The sequence below is a fragment of the Silene latifolia genome, chromosome X (assembly GCF_048544455.1).
Source record: "Silene latifolia isolate original U9 population chromosome X, ASM4854445v1, whole genome shotgun sequence".
Classification (NCBI taxonomy): Eukaryota; Viridiplantae; Streptophyta; class Magnoliopsida; order Caryophyllales; family Caryophyllaceae; genus Silene; species Silene latifolia.
In genome coordinates, this window is record NC_133537.1 from 332,865,438 (window position 1) to 332,887,365 (window position 21,928).

A 21,928-nucleotide genomic window follows, 5' to 3' on the forward strand; every position below is an offset into this window, starting at 1 on the left:
TGTAATGTATTAAGGCGGAGGTATTTGTCTTAAATTTATGACTCAATTAAGAAGTCTTGTAAATTTAAACTTGTTTGTATAATTGTGTTATAGGATAACTTAAATTCATCTTATTCTACTACTAAATGTGTTGGTAAAACTTAGCCCGACCCGAATAACTTGATCTAAACCCGAATTGTGGATTCGAATCTGATTAGAAATCCGAATTGACCAGATCATATTGAACCCGACCCAAATATTTATTATCGCAAATTAATCGTTATTTCAAATAACTTGATAACAACCTACCCGAAAATAACCTGATCTCGAAATTACCCAACCCGGCCTGACCTGAATTCTTGCAAACTGAACTCGAATTGACCCGACCCGAACCTGACTTAATTGAGCTGTTTGCCATGTCTTAGATGGTCAAACTTATATTAAAATCTATAAACAACAAATTTGTTAATGTTATTTGTAATTAAAATATGATTCTACCAATTGTCAAACATGATAATAAGAAACCCCGAGTTTTCATAAACGCCCCTAAATGTCTACCTATTTTAAAATTGAAAATGAACAAAATTGTTAACTCAATTTCATTTAAAAACATAATGAGTTAAAATTGTTGGATTGAGTTTCAAAGAAATTGTTAATTGTAATTGTAAATGCTACTACAATTGAGTTAGTTTGACTGAAAAAGTTTTTGAGTGTTGAACCTCACAAGTCTGGTTTAAATTTTGTACGGTCAAATAAACATGGTTAATCTCAGTTGGTGGTAATTTGTAAAAACCCAAGCTTATGTGATTACATTTACCGTATTAAATTAGGTACATATATAGTCATAAAATTAACTTTGTGCTTAAAACTCTACCAAAGTTACCCTATATTATTGCAGGAAGAAATATTAAAGTTGGAGGGAGTCTTATTATAAGAAGAAATCTTTGATTAAGTTGTTTTCATCATAAATACAACCCTATTTAATTTTCCAATTCTGGTATTTAGCTTAGAAATTGTGATTAATTTACACACAAACCAATGTAATCACTACATAGTCAACATAAGTACATACAGAATATATTAAGATTATTTTCTCTTTTAGTTCGTTAAATACAACCATAAACACTCTATTTAACCGTTCCTATTTACGAGTTCCCGTAAGGCCACAATATAGACAATCCTATCCGACAATATAGACAATCAATAAGTACTACTACTACTATAAACTTTGTGTGGTGTTTACAAACAATCGAGTATCGCTTTATGAATTGAATTTGTTGTTGGATGATACCATGATGGTAATGCAATGAATATGTAGGGTTGTGAGTTGTGACTGCTGACTTTAACCAAAGGGAATGTGTTTAATTACTACTGTCAACTTGTTTATGGACATGTTTTTGAGTTGCATGGCGGAAAGGATGGATCCAAATTCATGAGAAAGTGTCCCAACCAACTCACAAGTCCCAACTAGGCAACTAGCCCGGTTTTAACGGGATTTAGCGTCATTTTTGGTGAAGTATATAATAATGCATAGAGTTAAATTTCGTTTGAGACGATTTTACATTAATATAGTTGTAAAATGGATCCAAACATAATCATATTAGTAAGTATATATAAGTAATTACTAAAATTATTATATAAAAAAATTGCGTAAAAGAGCCTTACATAAGTATTTTTGAAAGACAACTATTCTTGTATACAAATTACAAAGTGATGGAAGCTGAATAACCACCCTTCATTTTAAAGAGATTATCAAATTGCAAAGGTAATTTTGAAAAACTGTTCACTAGCTGAGTACTCCGTAAACATATTACTCCCGATTTTTTAAAATTTACTACTCCCTCCGTACCAGACTAATGGTAACATGGTAAAAAATGGGATATTTAATAAAAGAGGGTAAAAGTAGGGGCAAAGATAGAAAGTAAAATGAATATAAGGGATTAAATTATTGGGTTGGTGAGTTGGCCACAAGTGGTCATTGTGTAAATATAAGGAGAATATAAGGGTATTATTGTAAAAAAATAGCCCATTTATAGTATGCTACCATTGGTTTGGTACGACCGTATTAGGTAAGTGTAACTATTGGTCTGATACGGGGGGAGTATACTTTACATAAGGTAAAGACTCTCTAGTACTATATACTCCTACAAGGTACTTCAACTATTGTTAAGATCTATTTGCATTATTCTTATTTCTTAACCGAATACTTCCTCCAATTTAATGAATACTATACATTTGCTTTATACACATATATTGAGGCTCGTTTTCTTTTGCTTATATCTTTAGTTACATATGAATAAAAATGATAAAAATTTGATATTCAGAATGTACTCGGCAATACAATTAAAACAAGATCTCACATGACTATCTTTTATGCTATATATTAGATGTTGTATCGAAAATTCTCCGCACTTATGAATAGTGCCCAAAAAGCAAACGTATAGAATTCATTGGAATGGAGGAAGTACTAAATACTCCTTATTCATTCGAAATGAAAAGTATAAACTTTTTGACATGTGCCAAAAGACACAATAGAAAAATCGTTTGGTTAAATTTAAAGGCGATTAAATACAGGTTTGAACCAAATACGGGGTTGAGCTTGTATTTGAACTTTTGATCCATAATAATCAAGCAAGTTGGGGACCGTGTTCAATGATCAGAACGACCCATGAACAACACCGGAACTAATTAAAAAGAGACGGCGGCAATTTGAAGCCTTCCACAACTGCAGGAACGGCGCATTAATCTGTTAATGAGAAATTGTTGCACTGTCGTCCCAACTCCTTTTTTCACTCACTTACCTACTTCCCTTTGATTGCATTGTCAATCAGGTAATTTTCTTAAACTCCTATTCACCCTTGTCCTAATTGTTGTTTTACTCGCTCCGTCTCAATCATTTGTTTACCTTTTTTTTCATTCTTTGTGAAAGTACTTTAATTAGAGGTAAACAAATTATTAGAACAGAGGGGTACTTTTATAAATTAACACATCTTAGAATGTGAGCTCATATATCTTGTTTTGAAGACAATGGTAGAGTTTGGTTGTTGTGTTTTGAGGTTTACCAAATTATCTGGGTAATGTGCCGAAGGATCACCCATAATTATAACTGATGTGTGTTAATTGGGGTACCCTTATTTATAAATTGTGGGTTAATTAGATTATGTTATGATGATTTGTTGTATTGTACTCCCTCCGTCCCGGTCATTTGTTTAGCTATTCCATTTTTGGGTGTTTCGGTCAATTGTTTACCTTTATATTTTGTGAATGATTTTGATGAATAATTTGATCCTCCCCACTCAATTTGGTCAACTTGTCATCAAATAATTGGTCCTCCCCTCTTCTGTGGTTTTTGTGCCAAAAACAAAGTTAAACAAATGACAGGGACGTAGGGAGTAACTTAGAAGTTGGATTTAATGGTTTTGGTATGATATTATGGACCCTTTTGTGACAAAGGTGAAGTTTACTGCACAAATTGTATCCTCTCTGTCTCAATTAGTTGTTTACCTTTGATTAAAATACTACGGTCCACAAAAATTAAAAAAAAGTAAATAAATGATTAGGAAGGAGGGATCGAGGGGGAGTAGTATTTATCTCTGCTACTATATTAGGTAGATCAGTAGATGTTATCAGACAGAGGAATTCAATTGTCAGTGTATCTTACTTTGGACAAAGAAACTTTCATGATCATGTTATGTTTATTTTTGGTGGGAAATTGTCCTAGTTTGAAGAATTCTGTAGTGTTAGACTGTTAGTTGGGAATCATAAGTTGCCTACCCTAATTTTGCCCTAATTTTGGTAATAATTTGATTCCATCTTAAACTTTTGTTTCTTGTCTCAGTAAAGTGAGCATCATGCTGGGTAAGACTTCAGATGGTCCGTTCGTTTTTCCATTGTTTCCAATGGAGCCAAAAACTAGATATCTATTGGTTGTAGATTACCGTGAAATAAAACAAAATGGTTTAGTAAATTGATTGTGTTTCTTTGTAATGTGAAATACTCACCCCTTGCAATTTTTTGGCACAAATTTTATTATGGATCATTTGGAAATAGCCTCACAGTCTCTCTGTATAGTTAAGCTAAGGGAAATGCTGCGTCCATCCAACCCCCCGTTACCGTGTAACCCCGTCATAGGCGGGAGCTTTGGTACATTGTGTTAATGTTGTTATTGTTAGATGATCAGTTGTGATTTTTGGCAAAGCGTATGCATTATAGATTAGTAGATTGTCTTTTATTCTAGGAATCTCGGTACATGGTTAGGGTGTATGTTCAGTGAAATTACCTACGTTAGCTGTTTGTATTCTGTAGTAGGTTCAATTGTTCAGTGAAACTACAGAGTTAGGAATCATGCTGCATCTCTCTTCTTGTAGTGTTGATATCGGTTTTCCGCTCAAGGAAGATATTTATTTACTGATGATAGTGGTATGTGATCGTGTTCCAAAAATCTTAAGATAAACAATAGCTGGTATTTGCTGATTTTTAGTATTTGATATTTTTTGACATATTTAGTGTTTTTATTTAATTTTTAAAAAAATTTATTTGTTCTTCTCTCCTTTATTACACCTTTTTTACCAACCACTTTCTTATACTCATATTTTACTTGGTTTACTTTTAAGACATTCCGGATCCTTAATTCTATTTCGGTTTTCAAAATCGTTTTAATCTTCTCTCGATTTAAATTTTAAGTTTTTATAAAAGAAATCCGGAATTCGATTTTAAAACCTGTAAGTTTACCTTGACTTTGTATTACATTTTCGCTCTCCCTTTTGTTTTTCATTTTTCCCTTTTCTATTCGCATTTTGAGGTGTGCGTTCACCCAGGGACGGTTCTAAAGGATGATTCATGTCAGCCGACCCCAAATCATTTTGGGATTAAGGTTCTGATGTTGTTGTTGTTGTTGTTGTTGTTGTTGTTGTAGTACTCCGGTTGTAGTAAAGATGTGATAAATTAGAGTCATCAGCTGATATCTGCAGTAGTAGACAATAATGACATCTTGTTGTCAAGCTTTTCATGCTAGTACATTCTTTACTAAAAAAGTTAAATCTTTGTAAGGTGCGGAGTAATTGCTAGTATATTCATCAATCGTATGGCTTTTTAGACCCGAGTCCTACTCTTTTCGTTCTTCAGCCTCATATTGTGGTTTATTGGAATCAGGTATTTGTTTCTTGGCGCTGTGGGCTGTCACTTTGTGTGATGCTTTATCAGTGGATTATGACTCACATTGCCTTGTTTGTCTGCGAGTTACATTCTCAAATAGTATTTTTTTTTTTTTTTTTTTTATCAAGACTTTAACCTTATAAAGTTCTGTAAAAGGCTCGTCATGGGTCAGGGGGTGCGACCTCAATCTAGGTGTGAACTTGTGATTGACACTGTGCCATTTAACGGAATAATGCTCGAATTTGTAGCTTTTCATTATGCTCATGATAAGTTACTATCTGTTGTCGCAGACTCGGAGAGACTTGGTGATATAGGTAGAGGATGCCAAGGCCAAACTGCAAGGCTGCAGTAGAAAAAAACTGCAGGTTCACCATTTTTTCTAATTTTAAATATTTATGTTGCAGTTAATGCACCTTGCTGATTTTCTTTATAATAGTATTTGTGCTTGTGGGAGGTAGTCATCACATTCACAATGTGTGTATGTCGGCTTGTACGAACAAGTGAATTTTGTGGACTGCTTAGTGGTACCGTGTTTTTTGAGTCATGCATAAACATAGTATCATGAAACTGGATGATCCGTTTAGTACGCCCGGTATTGTGGGTTAGATTGACTTTTTTTTTTCATAATTTATAAATTGACTCAGTTCGTTGCTGCAAAATGTAAATCTATTCTAAAGTATGTTTTTTTTCAGAGTCCTGGAGCATGCTTATACACAGACTCGGAAAATGTTGTCTTTGCAATGGTTTCCATCGGCAGACAGACGGCTTTGTCCCTGTGCTTACTGTATTATCGAACTCTCTATCATGGTACGGTTCTTCCTTAGTAAAAATTTGCCAATTAGCTAAAAAAGAGAATTCCCGGTGGTTTATTGCCTTCTCTTGTGACTCCCTGCTTTTGTCTATTGGCAATGTTCTGGCAAAGACTTCTACAACGTGATAATGTGGGGGTGCGGTTTAATAGGATTTTCATTTGTTTTAATCCCCGGAAAATAGTCTCATAGTGAATAATAAGTGCATGGTTTGTTTTCTAGAGGCATAGGGATGGCATTACTGATTTTCCATCGGACTCACCAAAGGATAGGTGGGTGCATAAACTTGCATGACTTACCTCCTTTTATGGCTTCCAATATTCAGACACGGTATAATAGGCAGGTTCGAGACTTTGAGTGTATATAATGCTGCAATTAGGCAGGATTCTGCTATGTTGGTCACATTATTGTCTTCGGATTTCTGTTCTCTTCGCTTATGCACACTAATAGATGTGACTAGAAGTTGTTGAGTGGCGGTATTCATAACTTAAGGTTCGAATCTTTATATGTCAAAGCTGTCCTCGTAACTCCCTTTAAAAAATCTGTGGAAAAATTGATTTGATCCTAGTAATGCTCGGTTGCTTCTTTACTACATTTAACTCTATTTCTCCCTTTTTCCACTTTTATGTAATGTTGATGTTTGCCTAATTACCTGTTTGTTCTAAGTATAAAGACGTTTCCAAATGATCGAGGATTGTGTACTGTCTGATGCATATATAGCCAGTTCAATATGAAGTACTCTGCTTTATTTCACTATATGAAGTACTCTATCTCGGAGATATTAATACTCCCTCCGTCCCCATCATTTCTTTTACCTTTGCTTAAAATCTCATACAAAGAATAAAAAGGTAAATAAATGATTAGGACGGACAAAGCAGCATGAAAGTAAATTGAATCGAGCAAATAGACATCTGCTCGCTTCCATTTATTTTCACACATTTCAATATTAATATTTGATATTTTAATTCCTTTTCAACCTATGATTGGAGGAATGTTTTCAAGTACTTTTCTTCAAACTCTCATGCAACATAGTCCTCACATTTGTTACTACGTAACTTGCATGGTTTACACTTCTTCCCAACCTCATTTTTTTTTTTTTTTTTTTTAAAATTTTCCTTTTCTTTTTTATACAAAGATAGAGTGAGAAAATCCCAACATTACCCCCCTTCAACCAATCAAAATCATTCATTTAATTTTATAGGATCACTTCTCTAAATTTCCCATATCTCCTACTTGTCATCACCCTATCTTTCTATCTCAATATTAAACCCTTCACTACACTAATTTCCTCACTTACTTCATCACTTCATGGCTACCATTCACCCCAATTCCACCACCACCACCGCCACCGCGGCCACCGCTACCTCATCCCGCCTCCCTCGCCGCCATTCCCTAGACTACTCCTCCCTATCCACACTCAAACACTCCTCCTTACCCACAACCCTCACCCACACACCTACACTCTCCCTTTCCCTTTCCGCCACCTACGCTTCCGCTACCACTACACCAACAACCTCATCCACCTCTTCCACCGCTTTTTCGCTGGACGCGCTAGAGCGCTTCCTAGCGGAACAAAACTTTCGTCAAGCAGACGAGGAAACCCGCCGCCTGCTCATTGTCCTTGCTGGTGAAGCCGCTATTAAACGAGGGTACGTCTTCTTTTCCGAGCTTCAGTTCATTTCTAAGGAAGACCTTAAAGCTATAGATGATCTTTGGTTGAAGTTTAGCGAAGGGCAATTTGGGTATAGTGTGCAAAAGAAGATATGGTCGAAAGTAAACAAGGATTTTACAAGGTTTTTCATGAAAGTTGGTTGGATGAAGAAGCTTGATACTGAAATTGAGCAGTTTAATTACAGGTCTTTTCCTAATGAGTTTATGTGGGAACTTAACCCTAGTAATAAAAACGAAGACGATAATAGTAACAACGAGAGTAATGAGGTTCCGCCAGAAGGGCACTTACCATTGACAAATGCTCTTAGAGGAACTCAACTATTGACAATGATATTTACTCATCCTGCTTTCGACGAGGGTGATGATGAAGAGAACAGAAAGAAAGAAGAAGACGACGATAATAATGAAGTGGTTGTAAATGAGGTTGATAAGAAGAAATCTAGGTTGGCAAATTTGAGAGATAGATTGTTTAAACCAAATTACAGTTTTTAATTACGAGGTTTTATTCATAACAAAATTGTTTGGATTTGTGTGTTATATGATGATGATTATTATAATTACTCTGTTATTTTCCATCTTTTGGTTCTTTATATGGAGTGATGTACATAAGCCTAAAACGGATATTTCCGTCTTGAATGAGAAATTGTGTTTTGTTTATGAGTACTTTGATCATGCTGTTGTTTTTTTGGCTTTTTGTTCATTTTTGTTTTAGGGGTTCAACGGATAGATTCTGTTCCAATCCAAAATGGGATGGTTATGTGGTTCTGAGTTCGAATTCTGGTTGGTCTTGGCCGGTGATTAGTATCGACTTATCAGTTCTATGTTCGGATCTTTCTCCTTAAATACGTAGGGTTGTGTGTTGTATTAAGAAAGTATCAAAAAGAAGTTGGCGTAAATATGCATTACTGTAGTTGGTTTTATGCAATATTGTCGTGAAACCGTTTTATACGAAAATTTGTGGATAACAAAATCATGCCACAAATAAAGGTCTAGGATTGGGAGCTAGCAAAGGGTAAAGGTGAAGGTATTCCATTTTGTGTTCTTGTTTTGTGTCCTTGGTTTTGCTTTAGTTTGGACTTTTGCTTACTCATTTGTAGGTATTTGCTCAACTGATGCCCAAGGCCCAAATAAAACATACCCACCAACAAAAAGTGGCCTTTAGTTCGGGCTCTTAGTGGCCCAGTACACTAGTTTAAATGAACTTTGTTTGCCTATTCTATTTTTTTGATGTCTCAGTTAATTATTCGCCTTTCTATTTTAAGAATGTCTTTAACGAGTAAATGGTAATTGGACACTCCACACTCAATTTGGTCCACTTATCATCTAATAATTAATCTCCTCTATTTTCTTGGTCTTTGTGCCAAAATTAAAAGCAAACAAATGACCAGGACGCATGAGTATAATTGATAGAGGTTCAAATTCAATTAACCATCAAATTTCATTAATCCCTAACTCTAACACTAACAACAACAAAGTTACTTACAGAGCTAAGTAGAATTATACTCCCTCCTATTCCGAATAAGTGTCCCATTTGGACAATGACTCGAAAATTAAGGAATATTGTTAAAATAATGAAAATTATTGTATAAGGGTAAGAATATATGAGTTAAATAATGAAAAGTATTGAATATGATGGGTTATAGGTGGTTGGGGTGGTAAATAAAGAAAAGAGCTAAGGGTAGGATGGTAAAAAACCATGTTCAAATATGGCAAATGGGACAGTTATGTGAATAAACGGAAATAGCAAATGGGACAGTTATTTAGAATAGGAGGGAGTATTTCGTTTCGATTAAAAAAGGTAAAAAACGTTAGAAACTATTTCACATTATATCTCGACCCCCGTATAACCCAATGTAAACCCGACGCGGATACAATCACACAATCCACCCAACCCGTTTGACAAGTCTATAAAATCCCCTCCATTTCTGATACGAGTAGACGAGTAGTTACCGTAGACTGAGCTTTGCTTTGCTTTGCTTTACTTGCACGAATGCACGATCTCACAAACAAAGCCGAGAAATCTTCTCCACTTTTCTGGCAAAAACGTACTAGTATCACTTAAAGACTAATTAAATGTTTGTACTTCCCATTCTACGCCTCACATTCATATTATTATACTCTTCCAAATACAAAATACAAAAATAATAATACAGTAATATATAAATAAATAAATAATCAAATAAAAAATAATTCTATTGATTATTGCAGGTAAAAGGGTAGATAAATGAAGCATCATATCTTCATTATTATTTCTGTTTGTTAATGGGTAGATTTTGTTTTTCAAGGGTTTATTAGTTTTATTTATATTTATTTTTTGGATCTACAATAATCTGGGAAGACTGTTTGTTGACTTTCAGGAGAAGTTTAATTGATCAAGTGAGTTTTTTTATATTTTTAATTTTTCTCTATTTTTTTTTTTTTTACTTTTGTTTTTGGTTTCATGATTAATCTAAAGATGATTCTGTTGAATGCATTTGTTTATGTTTCCACTCTCCCACAAATTATCACTTTATCACAAATACTTGTATAAGACGGTTTTACACAAAATTATCGTATTACGGCCTTACGGGATGGCTAGTAACCACTTTTACCCACTAGTCGGTTATGTATTAGTGGAAAACCGCCTTACACAAGACTATTCATTCTATGTATTCCGCTTCTTGCTTGTGGATTCTACGGTCAATTGATAGATTGTTGCGAAGTTGAATTGATCTTATTTTGTAACTCATCTAATTTCATTGAATGCTTTGAAATCATCTGGAAGATTCGCTGCATTCCAGTTTCCATTAGTTGACTTTGAAATAATCTTTCCATTAATTTAATTTATTTTCATGGTTTGGGGTTTTTAAAGGTGTACTTTGGTTGTCCGGTGGTGGTCAAGTGGCGGCGTGTGTGGTAGGTGCGGAGTTAGTCTTGTGTAAGGCGGTTTTATATTAATATAGTTGTAAAACGGATTCAAACACAACCCTATTGGTGGGTAGAAATGGTTATTAATTAAAAGATCCCGTCTTACAATAAATTTCTGTAAAGCCGCCGTGTGTGAGGAGAACGTGTACCTAGTTGTCATTGCTGTGACTGATTTGTTTCCTTTCCGTTTTTCTTCAGACCGCGTACCTAGTTGTCATTGCTGTGACTGCCTTTCCTACTGAACTCGTCATAATGGCTGAAGATACAAACTATATATCAGGGGGAAATGAAATAAATAAACTTGATGAAGATAAATCAAAAGACGACTCTGGTAAGAAGCCGCTTGCAGCTAAAAAGCGAGTTGTTGCTGTTCCTCATTATCTTAGAGCGTCTACTGGTTCCTGTCATGATGCTTGCAAATACGGGAAACCACATGTTTTCAAAGAGAAGCCTTGGCGTGCTGTAAGGAGAACGTCAGCACCACCACCTATGACTGAAAAAACCTTAGAGATTCAAATATTTGTTGATAACAAATTGAAGAAGAAATCAGTTGGAGTTGACAAACTTGACGATTCTCCTTCAAGCGAGGTGAAGAAGAGTTTTCAATCATTCAGGAAGTCCGCTAAGTCTGAAAAGACGGTAATGAGTCAAATCTCTGTTGATAACAAATTGAAGAAATCAGTTGGAGTACTGGACAAACTTGACGATTCTGCTTCAAGCGTGGCTTCTGCTACCGACACTACAGTGAAGAAAATTTTTCTCTCATCTAGGAAGTCCCCTAAGTCTGTTGATAACAAATTGAAGAAATCAGTTGGAGTAGACAAACTTGAGGACGATTCTCCTTCAAGCGTGGCTCCTGCTACCGACACTACAGTGAAGAAAAGTTTTCTATTGTCTAGGAAGTCCCTTAGGTCTGGAAAGACCGTGATGAGTCAAATCTCTGTTGATAACAAATTGAAGAAATCAGTCGGATTGGATAAAGTTGACGATTCTCCTTCAAGCGAGGCTCCTGCTACTAACATTACAGTGAAGAAAAGTTTTCTATCGTCTAGGAAGTCCCTTAAGTCTGAAAAGACCGCGGTGAGTCAAATCTCTGTTGATAAAGTGGACAAACTTGAGGAGTCTCCTTCAAGCGAGGCTCCTGCTACCAACACTACAGTGAAGAAAAGTTTTTTATCGTCTAGGAAGCCCCCTCTTCATGAATCTTCTAAATTAGTCAAGCAAGAAGCTGGACTTTTAATCGATTCTTCTTCAAAGGCCCTAAAAGTAATGAAGAAGGCGGTTTTATTCCCTGGTAGATCATCTTTGACAGCATCTTCAAACTTTTCAAAGCGAGAAGATTTGTCAAATTCGATAGAAGACCTTGTATCAGTATCTACACCTTCAACACCTAAAGTAAGGAGTGTTTCTGCAGGAACTGCGAGATTAAACCGCCTGGCTGTGAGATCGTCAAAGAGGCAGCCAGGCACTGACATAAAGTTTACTGATTCTCCGAGAAAAGTCCTTACTCCTCCTGCTACTACATTGTCTGTAAAATCTAATAATGTAAGAAAGACGGTTAGTATTGGCCAAAAAGATCGGATAATGATGAACAAAGCTGAAGTGAAGAAGCCTAATAATGAAATGGTAAAGGAGAAGACTTTGCATATGATCGAGACTTCAGAAGTCTCGAACCATTTCATCCAATCTCCTTCTCCGTTGTCCCCAGAATCGCTTAATTCATCCTCTCAGGGGAATTCGCTCTCGTTCACGTCCAATGAAGTTGAGTTGGATTCTGGCTCCACAGATAGTGACGGTGATGACTCAATCTCAAACTACAATAATAGGTCGTCTGTCAATTCTAAAGCAGTGGATCAAGATTCGACAGCTCTGAAGCTGAAATTCCGAAGGGGAAAGGTGATTGAACTCGAGTCTGGAACCCGAGGTCCTAGAAAACTGAGGTTTAAGCAAGGAACTATCTTGGGAGATGACCATGTTTCAAGTTCAGGGTCCAGACGAAAGAGTTTCAAGAAGAGAGTTGTTGACAGCGATAAAAAAGAGGTGGGTACTGATCAGGTAAAGATTGCTTTGAAGCACCAAGAGACGGTGACAAAAGATGAGCACGGTTTGTACAACAATGTGATTGAAGAAGCGGCTAGTAAACTCGTGGAGAAGCGGAAAAATAAAGTGATGGCTCTAGTAGGGGCTTTTGAGACGGTGATTTCTCTGCAGGAACGTAATAAGCCATCTACTGCTAACAAATATGAGTAACACACTAACGCACCTAACGCCTTTGGCTTTGGCTTTGGCTTTGACAATGTGAATCGGTTTTGGTCGAGACGGATAGATGTAAGTAATGGTAAACAACTCTTTTAGAAAGGAATGTCGATGTAATTTAATGATAAGCAGGTCTTAATTTAGAGGATGTCGTAAGTGTGTAAAGGCTTGTTTGCGCAAGTGTGTATATGCGAGTAAGTGAGTAACCAAGTTTAGTTTGGATGTGTGGATGACTATTGCTAATGAGTATTATTTTAGACAATGTTTGAATGTTGTTTACTTGGCAACCCAAAATGCATATTCTGTATAGGAGGACAGAATACCAATCCCGCCATCTTCCCTCGTATAGTGTATACATCTTCTCTTCAGTAGCTGCATTCCAGGGAAACAGGTAAAGATTAGATTATGAGACCCTAGCCTTGTTATTGTATTATAGTCTGTTCAGTGTCTATACTGGCTCGACTGGACGATGTTTTTAATTTTTCTGTTGGCAGATATGAAGAAAGACGACGGTGGATCATCACGTCAATACCAGAGCTGGTGGTTAGGGACAATTTGGATCCTCTCTGTTACCTCTCATCTCCATTTCTTTTAAATGGCTACTGCGTACATAACCTGCACCTTTTAAATGATCATTTGTCAAGTTTATATTTCAAATGCTAGGCAAAATTAACGATTAGAAGTTCTCGGAACCAGCTCCAGCTGCAGTGTTTTTGCAGCATGAAGGCCTTAAGAAGGCCACACCTTCATTTTACGTCATACAAAAGGCGTAGTGTTTGATAGAGTTTTTGTTTACGAGTCTTGTTGAAGTTTGGAAATTTTGTTTTCGTTCTCTTTGTACTTCAATTAACATTATTATTCTTATTATTATCAAACCATAACCACAAATGACACAATTATTATTGCTCTATTTAGGCCTTGTAGTACAACTCTGCAAGGTTACATGAATGATACGTATCCCACCTTTTGAGGGTAGTCAAGCTACCCAATTATTGTCTCATGCTTTGATTTTCCAAAACCATTTAACCCAAACAAAACGTCAAGAACTCTTAGAGATGGTACACGCGGTATCAGTCTATGGCGTAATGGTCTTTAGAAATTTCCAGGAAATTGATGCGGATATGAACGAGCAGTATAAGTAGATTAATAAGCATTTTCGTTTTTTAACACAACATACGTACATTTATTATTTGATCATCTTTTTCCACAATGAATTTGCATTATCAAACCATCAGAACACCCCCTGCTAGTTTCTTATTACTTTGTTGTCTTGTGATATCTTTGTTAGCGAGTGGCAGTGTCGGTAAAACCAATGATGTTTATCGTAAAAACATTACTTGTATCGACCAAGAACGAGATGCTTTGCTCAAATTCAAAAACCACATTCAATATGATGAGTGTGAGTTGATGGATTTGTGGGGGAATCCAGGTACACCAGACTGCTGTACATGGAAGGGTGTCTCCTACAGCAATCAGTCGGGTCATATAATCAGGCTTAATCTCAGTGGGGCTCCATATGATCAACTATGGTATTGCTTGGATAGTCCAGTTTTAAGTCCTTCCCTTGGTGAGCTCAAGCATCTTAAATACTTAGATCTTAGCTATAATAATTTCAATGGCATGGTTATACCAAGTTTTATTGGCTCCCTCATCAACCTAATCCACCTTAACCTCTCCGGCTCTTTCTTCAGTGGGAATATACCCCATCAACTCGGAAATTTAACTCATCTAACTTCTCTAGATCTCAGTTATAATGTCGGGCTTTCTGCCAAGAGATTGACTTGGCTTTCACAGATAACTTTGTTAAGAGACATTAACCTTCGTGATACCGATCTTAGCATGGTTAAAGATTGGTTTAGTATCATTGGCAGTTTCCCTTTGTTAGAGGTCCTCAAAATGGACTATTGTCAGCTTCCTACCTCGCTGCCATCATCATTTCTTCAATCTGCTAATATTCGCATCATTAGCCTTTCTGGAAACGGTTTTAATAGTTTCTCAAGTATTCAGTGGTTGTTCAACACTAGTAATAACTCATCACTCCAACAGTCACTGGAACATCTTGATCTGTCGTTTAATTTTGTTCAAGGGCCTATTCCTGATGCTATTTGGAACTTGAGAAAACTTACACACCTTGATCTTTCTTTGAACACACTCTCAAATACTATTCCGGATGCAATTGGGAACTTGAAAAAACTTACATACCTTGATCTTTCGTTCAACTCACTCTCAAGTACGATTCCTGATGCAATAGCAACTCTTAAGTCTCTTATGCACATGGACCTCTCATACAATTCGCTGTCAGGTATGCAAATCTCGATAAAAGCTACTCCCTCGTCCATGTCATTAATAAACTTGGATTCTTCTATTAATTGTGAAACAAAGTAAGTAAGAAATTAATTTCACCTCACATGTTTCACTAACTTTCATTTTCATTCTGAAACAAAGTAGGAAGAATACACTAACAATTTCAAACAAAGATTCATGTTATTTATTATGTCTTCTGTTTTTAACGTCTCTCAGGTCCGATTCCATCCGCACTAGGGTCTTCTGATGCCTTAGGGACTATGCATTCCCTTTCATATCTCGATCTCTCCTATAATCGTCTCGAAGGTACCATTCCAAGTGCGATAGGGGATTCACATTCCATACGACAGATTCGTTTGTCAAATAATCAACTTCAAGGTCTCATTCCAAGTTCCTTAGTGGGAGCATCTTCACTTTCACATCTCGATCTCTCTAATAATCATCTTGAGGGTACCATTCCGTCCTCACTGGGGAGCCTATCCCTTGTATACCTCGATTTGTCAAGCAACAACTTGAGTGGAGATATCCCCTGTAAATTTGGAATCAGGAATATTAATCTGGCCTATGTTAATTTTTCATACAATAATTTAGCAGGCTCACTTCCAAAATATTTTTCTAATGTTGGGTTTGAGTCCACTTATGACTTTCAAGGGAATCCTAATCTTCATACGGATGAGTTCCAGGGTATTTGCGAAGAAGGCAATAGTTTATCTGTTGAGTTTATGGATTCAAGTACCTAAGAGGGGGAGGGGGTGAATTAGGTACCCTTTTTAAAATTTTAACTTCAACTTTATTGGATTAAAGTAAGTTAGGTGAACAAAAGGGATTTGAAGATACTTTGAATAATATTGAAAGATTGAACAAGTATCACAATGAATGTTTGCTGAAGTATGAAAGCAACAATCGTTCTGACTGTATTTATTTGTCTCAGTTTGTGGAGTATTACTGCAGACCAAATACGACAGTATGATGAACTGTTGCTTCTAAGTTTAAGCGAAACAAAACAAACAAACAAAGAAAGCAGCGGAATTAAAGAGATAAACAATGAACACGAGTTTTTGAATTGGTTCGGCAAATACTAAAGTGCCTACGTCCAATCTACCTTTTTATTACTTTCCTTTAGTGATCTACTCCGACAACTAAAAGACCCTTGTAATAAAAGACGCCAACCTACTCCGGTTGCAAAGCTAGTACAAGAACTACTCCGTTCTATGACAAGCTAACTCGCAATCTACTCCGATTGCCAACTCACAACCTACTCCGGTTGTCAAGAGTAAAAGACTACTCCGTCCTAAACTCTTCTAACACACTTAAAATGTAAAGGATCAAGTTTCCACTTAACACATTCTTAACAAAGAATAGAGGTGGACAACTTTTACAAGATCAACACTTTTAAGCAAGAGAGTTTAGTATAGAAAAGCAATGATGTACATTTTGTAGAAACTGAAAGACACTTGAAGACTTTTAAAAGGATTTTGCAAGATACACGATTTTGATCTTTAAAACACTTTGCAAAACATGAAAGAATTAATTCAGAAAGTCTTGAGAATTTAATGAGGGAGGCACACGGTTTATATAGAGGAGGTGAGTGAAGGGATTGCTAGGGTTTTGAAGGGTCAAAGGCTTTGCATGTGAGGAGCAATAGTAGCCACCCAAACACTTGCACCAAAGAGGAGTCTTTTGCAAAGGTGAGAATAGAGAAAGAAGGTTTGAAAGATAACCTTAAATGTTCATGCAAAATCAGAAAACAAAGGATGTGAGACAAGTCACAAGAGACAAGTTAGCACAAATATGGCAAAAAGGAACTTTTGTTTTCTTAAAAACCAAGGGATTGAATTTGCACAAAGAGGAAATATTTTGAATAATTCAAACCATTCTTTATTGGATACTACCTCCTTAAATAAAAATCTGAATTTCTCTTTTGAAAAATGATAATCACGTGAAAGCATTTGAGACAAAATGGAAGCTTCAAGTTTTACGAGTTGTGGCCTAGTCCACTCAAATTTCATTTGCTTGTTGAAGCAACGATCATCCTGGACTATTTCTATTACTGCTATACTTAACTTTCTCACTTGTACATTAGATGACACACGACTAATTACAATGGGATTAATAACAACTTCAACACTTCTTAATCCAAGCTTGATTACATCATTAATCCTAAAAGGTAAACTAAGATAACACAAATCAAATGGGCATGTTATCATCAACATAAGGGACCCAACAAATTCCCCCTTTGATGATGACAAGCCCCAAACGAATGAATGAGCAATGTAAACACCTTAATTCAAGATTTTAGCAAGATCAAATGATAGAGAAGGGACAATATTACCTTACCTTGCCTTGACAATTTTACATTGCCCCAAAACAAGAATCAAGCTAAGAAGGTTAGACAAGCCATTAGTTTAATCAATAAGCAAGGAGATTTAAAGCATAGTTTACCTTTTCCCCCTCTTGACATCATCAAAAGGATAGGGATGTCACAAGCATTAGAGTGCAGATTTTTCATAAGAAGACACAAAAAGACACATGAAAGTGTGACAAGGTAACAAGGTCAACATTAACAAGGATTAAGCATATGTTAATCAAAGTTCAACAAAGCTAAATAGAGTTTAAAGTACATCACCAAATGTTCAAAATAACGAGCAAAGAAAATAAGTTTTAGAGGGCACAACCAAGGTGGAACAAAATAAGGGGGTACGGGTAAGGGTAAATAGGCCGAGAGGATATGGAAAGGCTAAGGAGAGGAGGCTTGTTCACCATCCGAGCCACTACCCAACGGATCATCATCCACAATAGCATCTTCACCAACCTCTTTAGTTGACACAAGGGTGGAAATAATATCCACCTCACCACGGATGAGGTCCAAAGAAGAAGCAAGGGCCAATATTGCTAAGTCCTTTTGACGAGCATCTTCCCTAATCCACGCACCCAACTCAGCCACGGCATTGAGGACATCCCGCATAGTACCGTATTCCCTTGACTAGATGACCCAACTTCCGGGTCCTTCTTAATTTTCACAGAAATTAACTCATCATTCTCAATTTTTATCAACATCTTCCCCATTTGCCCATCACTCATAGTATCATACATATCCAACGATCCCAAGCTAGTATTTACCAACACCCCTTGTGCTTTGAGTACAACCGATAACCACATGCTATAGGGTAGGTAAATCACATGAGTAGAAGGTCGACGAAGCTTGGTCGAAATAAGATGAAAACGTTTGAACATTAACCCGACTAGGTTCACCTTCTTATGGGTAGCAATGTGATAGATTAAATATTGTAAGGCAATGGTTAGTTTTCCTCTATCACCCGAAGGGTAAATTGACCTACAAAGCATATTGAAGATAATTCGAAGAGGAGGTGGGATTTGGGTGTTGCTCACGGTCCGGGGAGACAGTTTTGGGACAAACGGTTTGAGCAATGCTAAGAGGGGAGGCATATGGTAAGGCTACCCAAGTTTCAGAGGGGAGTTGGTCATAGCCTCCGACTGGAATACTAAGAGCATTGGCAAAATCAGATTGAGTCAGTTTTAGAGGCTTACCGTTCACCTTAGTCAGTAACAAATTCACGGATTTATCAACCCGTACCGTTGCAAAGAATTGAATCACTTCGCTCACAAATACCGGCTCACGCATTTCCAACAACTTCTCCCAACCTTGAGCTAAAACCATGTCACGGACAGAGTGGAAAGCCGGTGGCTCGAACCAGTTTTGATTATACACCCGAGGAGAGTGAATTGCTTTAATGTTCATCAATCTTTCACAATTTTTGTAAATGGAAGTAGGGAGGTCGAGACTCTCAAGGTGAGCCCAAACCATGGCTAGATCCCACTTCAAGGTTAGGGAGACCGGATCCGAAGGAGCAAGGTAAACAAGCGTTTTCTTTGAAGGTTTCGATTTTTTCTGGGTAGGTTCATTTGGATTTTCAATTGGGATATCATCAATGGGATTGTCAATGTTACTTTGTTCAACATTTTCTGAGATTGGGGGTAATTGAGAGGAGGAGGCTTTTTCTTTTCTCTTGTTGTTCTTTTTCGCCGGAGTCGAATCAGGCTCGCCGGATTTCGATGGATTATCATTCAAGTCAAATTCGGTTTCATCTTCAACATCTTCAACCAAAACAGTAACCGGTTCAGAGGAGGAGCTCGGAACAGTGGAGCTTTTCTTCCGACCACCACGAGTGCGTCTTCCTACCATTGAGGCGATGGGAATGTTGTCGGATGATGGTGGATCAGTGGGGTTAGGTGATGGTTGAGGGCTAGGTGGATCTGGGTTTGTTGATGTCGTATTTGAGGTTTGTGGGGGAAAGGCGTAAGATGTTTTGGTGGTGGCATGGTTGGAGTTGGTGATGTAGGCGGGTTGGATGTGACAGGGGAGGTAATTTTTGTGGGTTTGATAGGTGTGTTAAATGATGTTTTTACCATGGTGGGTTAGGATAGGTGAGATATGAGGGAGTTGGATTTGGGAGATGGAGGGTTAGTGGGTTTAGGCAGTTTGGACGGGTAGTTGTAGGTGATGGGTTGTTAAATGATGTTTAATGGCCCATTTAATGATGTAGGAGAGGTGGTTGGCCCGACTTAAACAAATTCAATTACTCGAAATAAAAACGCAAGGTAGCATATAATAAACGTAAATTTAGATATGAGGTTGAGTGATTACCGACTCACAAATACGGTGTCAATTTTTGGTCCAAACATGATGTCAATGCACTTAGAACACTTAATAACATATATCCAAATTTAACTTAATCAATTAGGAAATTGTGTAAAACTCATACTAAAAATCACAAGCTATTAATTAACCCAATTTCTAGTCTAAATTTCTCAAAATGTTCTCTTGCAAGTGGTTTAGTAAAAATATCGGCAATTTGATTTTCGGTCTTGCAAAAGATAAGTTTAATATGTCCTTTTTCCACATGATCACGAATAAAATGGTGACGAATATCAATATGCTTGGTTTTAGAGTGTTGAATAGGATTTTTGGAAATATTTATTGCACTCGTATTATCGCACATTAAAGGAATGGAGTCAAAAATAATACCAAAATCCAAGAGTTGTTGTTTTACCCAAAGGAGTTGAGAGCAACAATGTGCCGCACTAACATACTCACTTTCGGCCGTAGAAAGAGCTACCGTGTTTTGTTTCTTTGAGGCCCAAGAAGTCAAGCAAGGACCCAAGAACGTTGCAATTCCGGAGGTACTCTTTCTATCCACCGTGCACCCCGCATAGTCCGCATCCGAAAAGCCTATAAGATCAAAAGGACAATATAAGGGGTACCATAGGTAAAGATTTTGTGTTCCAATCAAATACCGAAGAATTCGTTTAACGGCTTTGAAATGTGATTCTTTCGGATTTGCTTGGAATCTAGCACATAAGCATACACTAAAGAGAATGTCGGGACGACTTGCGGTCAAGTAGAGAAGTGAGCCTATCATACCTCTATACACCTTATCACTAACATTCTTACCGAGTTCATCCTTGTCCAATTTGGACCCGGCTACCATAGGTGTATCATGAGGCTTACCATTAGTCATCCCAAATTTCTTAAGCATTTCTTTGATGTACTTTTGTTGATGGATCATGATTCCATCCTTTGATTGCTTAATTTGGAGCCCAAGGAAAAATCCTAGCTCACCCATCATGCTCATTTCAAACTCCGATTTCATTAGTTCCGAAAAATATAAGTAAAGGAGTTCATTTGTTGCACCAAATATAATGTCATCAACATATACTTGTACAACCAACAGTTCGTCTGACTGTTGCTTTAAGAACAATGTTTTGTCAACGGAGCCTCTTTTAAAACCATTTTCAATAAGAAATTTAGACAATCTATCATACCAACATCTTGGTGCTTGTTTTAAACCATAAAGAGCTTTGTCTAGTTTGAAAACATGGTTAGGCAAATCATTGTTCTCAAAACCCGGTGGTTGCTCTACAAAGACATCTTCTTCCAAATATCCATTTAAGAAAGCGGTTTTGACATCCATTTGGAAGAGTTTAATGCCTTTGTGAGCCGCAAAAGCTATAAGCAATCGTATGGCCTCAAGTCTAGCTACCGGTGCATAGGTTTCATCGTAATCAATACCCTCTTGTTGGTTATAACCTTGCACCACTAGTCTAGCCTTGTTCCTTACAATTTCTCCCGAGTCATCAAGCTTGTTGCGAAAGACCCACCTAGTACCAATGACGGTACGATTAGGCGGTCTAGGGACTAAGTGCCATACCTCATTTCTTTTGAATTGATTGAGCTCATCTTGCATGGCAAGCACCCAATCTGCATCAGTCAAGGCGACTGTTACATTTGAAGGCTCAATTTGAGATAGGAAGGCATTATGGGCACAATACTCATTGAGGTGAGCGAGTTTGTTGACGGATGATCTTGTTCGAATTCCCGAGTTGAGATCACTTGTGAGATTAGTGAGTGGATGAGAGCTTTGATGTTTCCACTTCTTTGGAACAAAGGTTTCTTGTTCCCCCTCACCGCATCATCCACGGATGACTGTTTCCATTGGCCTGGAAGGTTCTTCATCCTCTTGTTTTGGTTTTCTTGATTCGGAGGTAGAAGCAACGATCGTTGGTCTGTTGCTTCCAGAGAGGAATCGGAAGTACTACGTGTTCCCCCTGAGTTATTGCTCTCCTTTGATGGCGACAGTCTCGTCTCGTTGCAATTCATCTTTGGGAGCTTCTTCATCCGTGAACACGAAGTCTTTTCGAACAAGACCAATCTCAAATTCATCATCCTCATCCTCATCATCATCATCCATGTTTTGTACCTGTCCAAGCACACTAGATTCATCAAAAATGACATGGATGCTTTCTTCAATTAACAAGGTTCGTTTATT

General features: G+C 37.1%; 2 protein-coding genes across 3 annotated transcripts; both read left to right on the plus strand.

Moving 5' to 3' along the window:
• Positions 1-2,569: 2,569 nt before the first annotated feature.
• On the plus strand, positions 2,570-8,276 carry LOC141618747 (tetrapyrrole-binding protein, chloroplastic-like). The gene is made up of 3 exons (XM_074435828.1): positions 2,570-2,810; positions 5,424-5,498; positions 5,826-8,276. Exon 3 carries the CDS (start codon positions 7,251-7,253, stop codon positions 8,103-8,105), a length of 855 nt encoding a protein of 284 aa, XP_074291929.1. The 5' UTR covers positions 2,570-2,810; positions 5,424-5,498; positions 5,826-7,250; the 3' UTR covers positions 8,106-8,276.
• Positions 8,277-9,567: 1,291 nt separating this feature from the next.
• On the plus strand, positions 9,568-13,038 carry LOC141618748 (uncharacterized). Of its 2 annotated transcripts, XM_074435830.1 has the most exons (3): positions 9,568-9,989; positions 10,465-10,508; positions 10,719-13,038. In XM_074435830.1, exon 3 carries the CDS (start codon positions 10,773-10,775, stop codon positions 12,768-12,770), a length of 1,998 nt encoding a protein of 665 aa, XP_074291931.1. In that variant the 5' UTR covers positions 9,568-9,989; positions 10,465-10,508; positions 10,719-10,772; the 3' UTR covers positions 12,771-13,038. The 2 variants fall into 2 exon arrangements, with proteins under 2 accessions (XP_074291931.1, XP_074291930.1); XM_074435829.1 differs by lacking the exon at positions 10,465-10,508 and having other exon boundaries at positions 9,569-9,989.
• The last annotated feature ends 8,890 nt before the right edge of the window (positions 13,039-21,928 follow it).

Coding starts and splice junctions, on each gene's coding strand:
- LOC141618747 (XM_074435828.1), top strand. CDS start 7,251: ATGGCTACCATTCACCCCAATTCCACCACCACCACCGCCACCGCGGCC.
- LOC141618748 (XM_074435830.1), top strand. CDS start 10,773: ATGGCTGAAGATACAAACTATATATCAGGGGGAAATGAAATAAATAAA.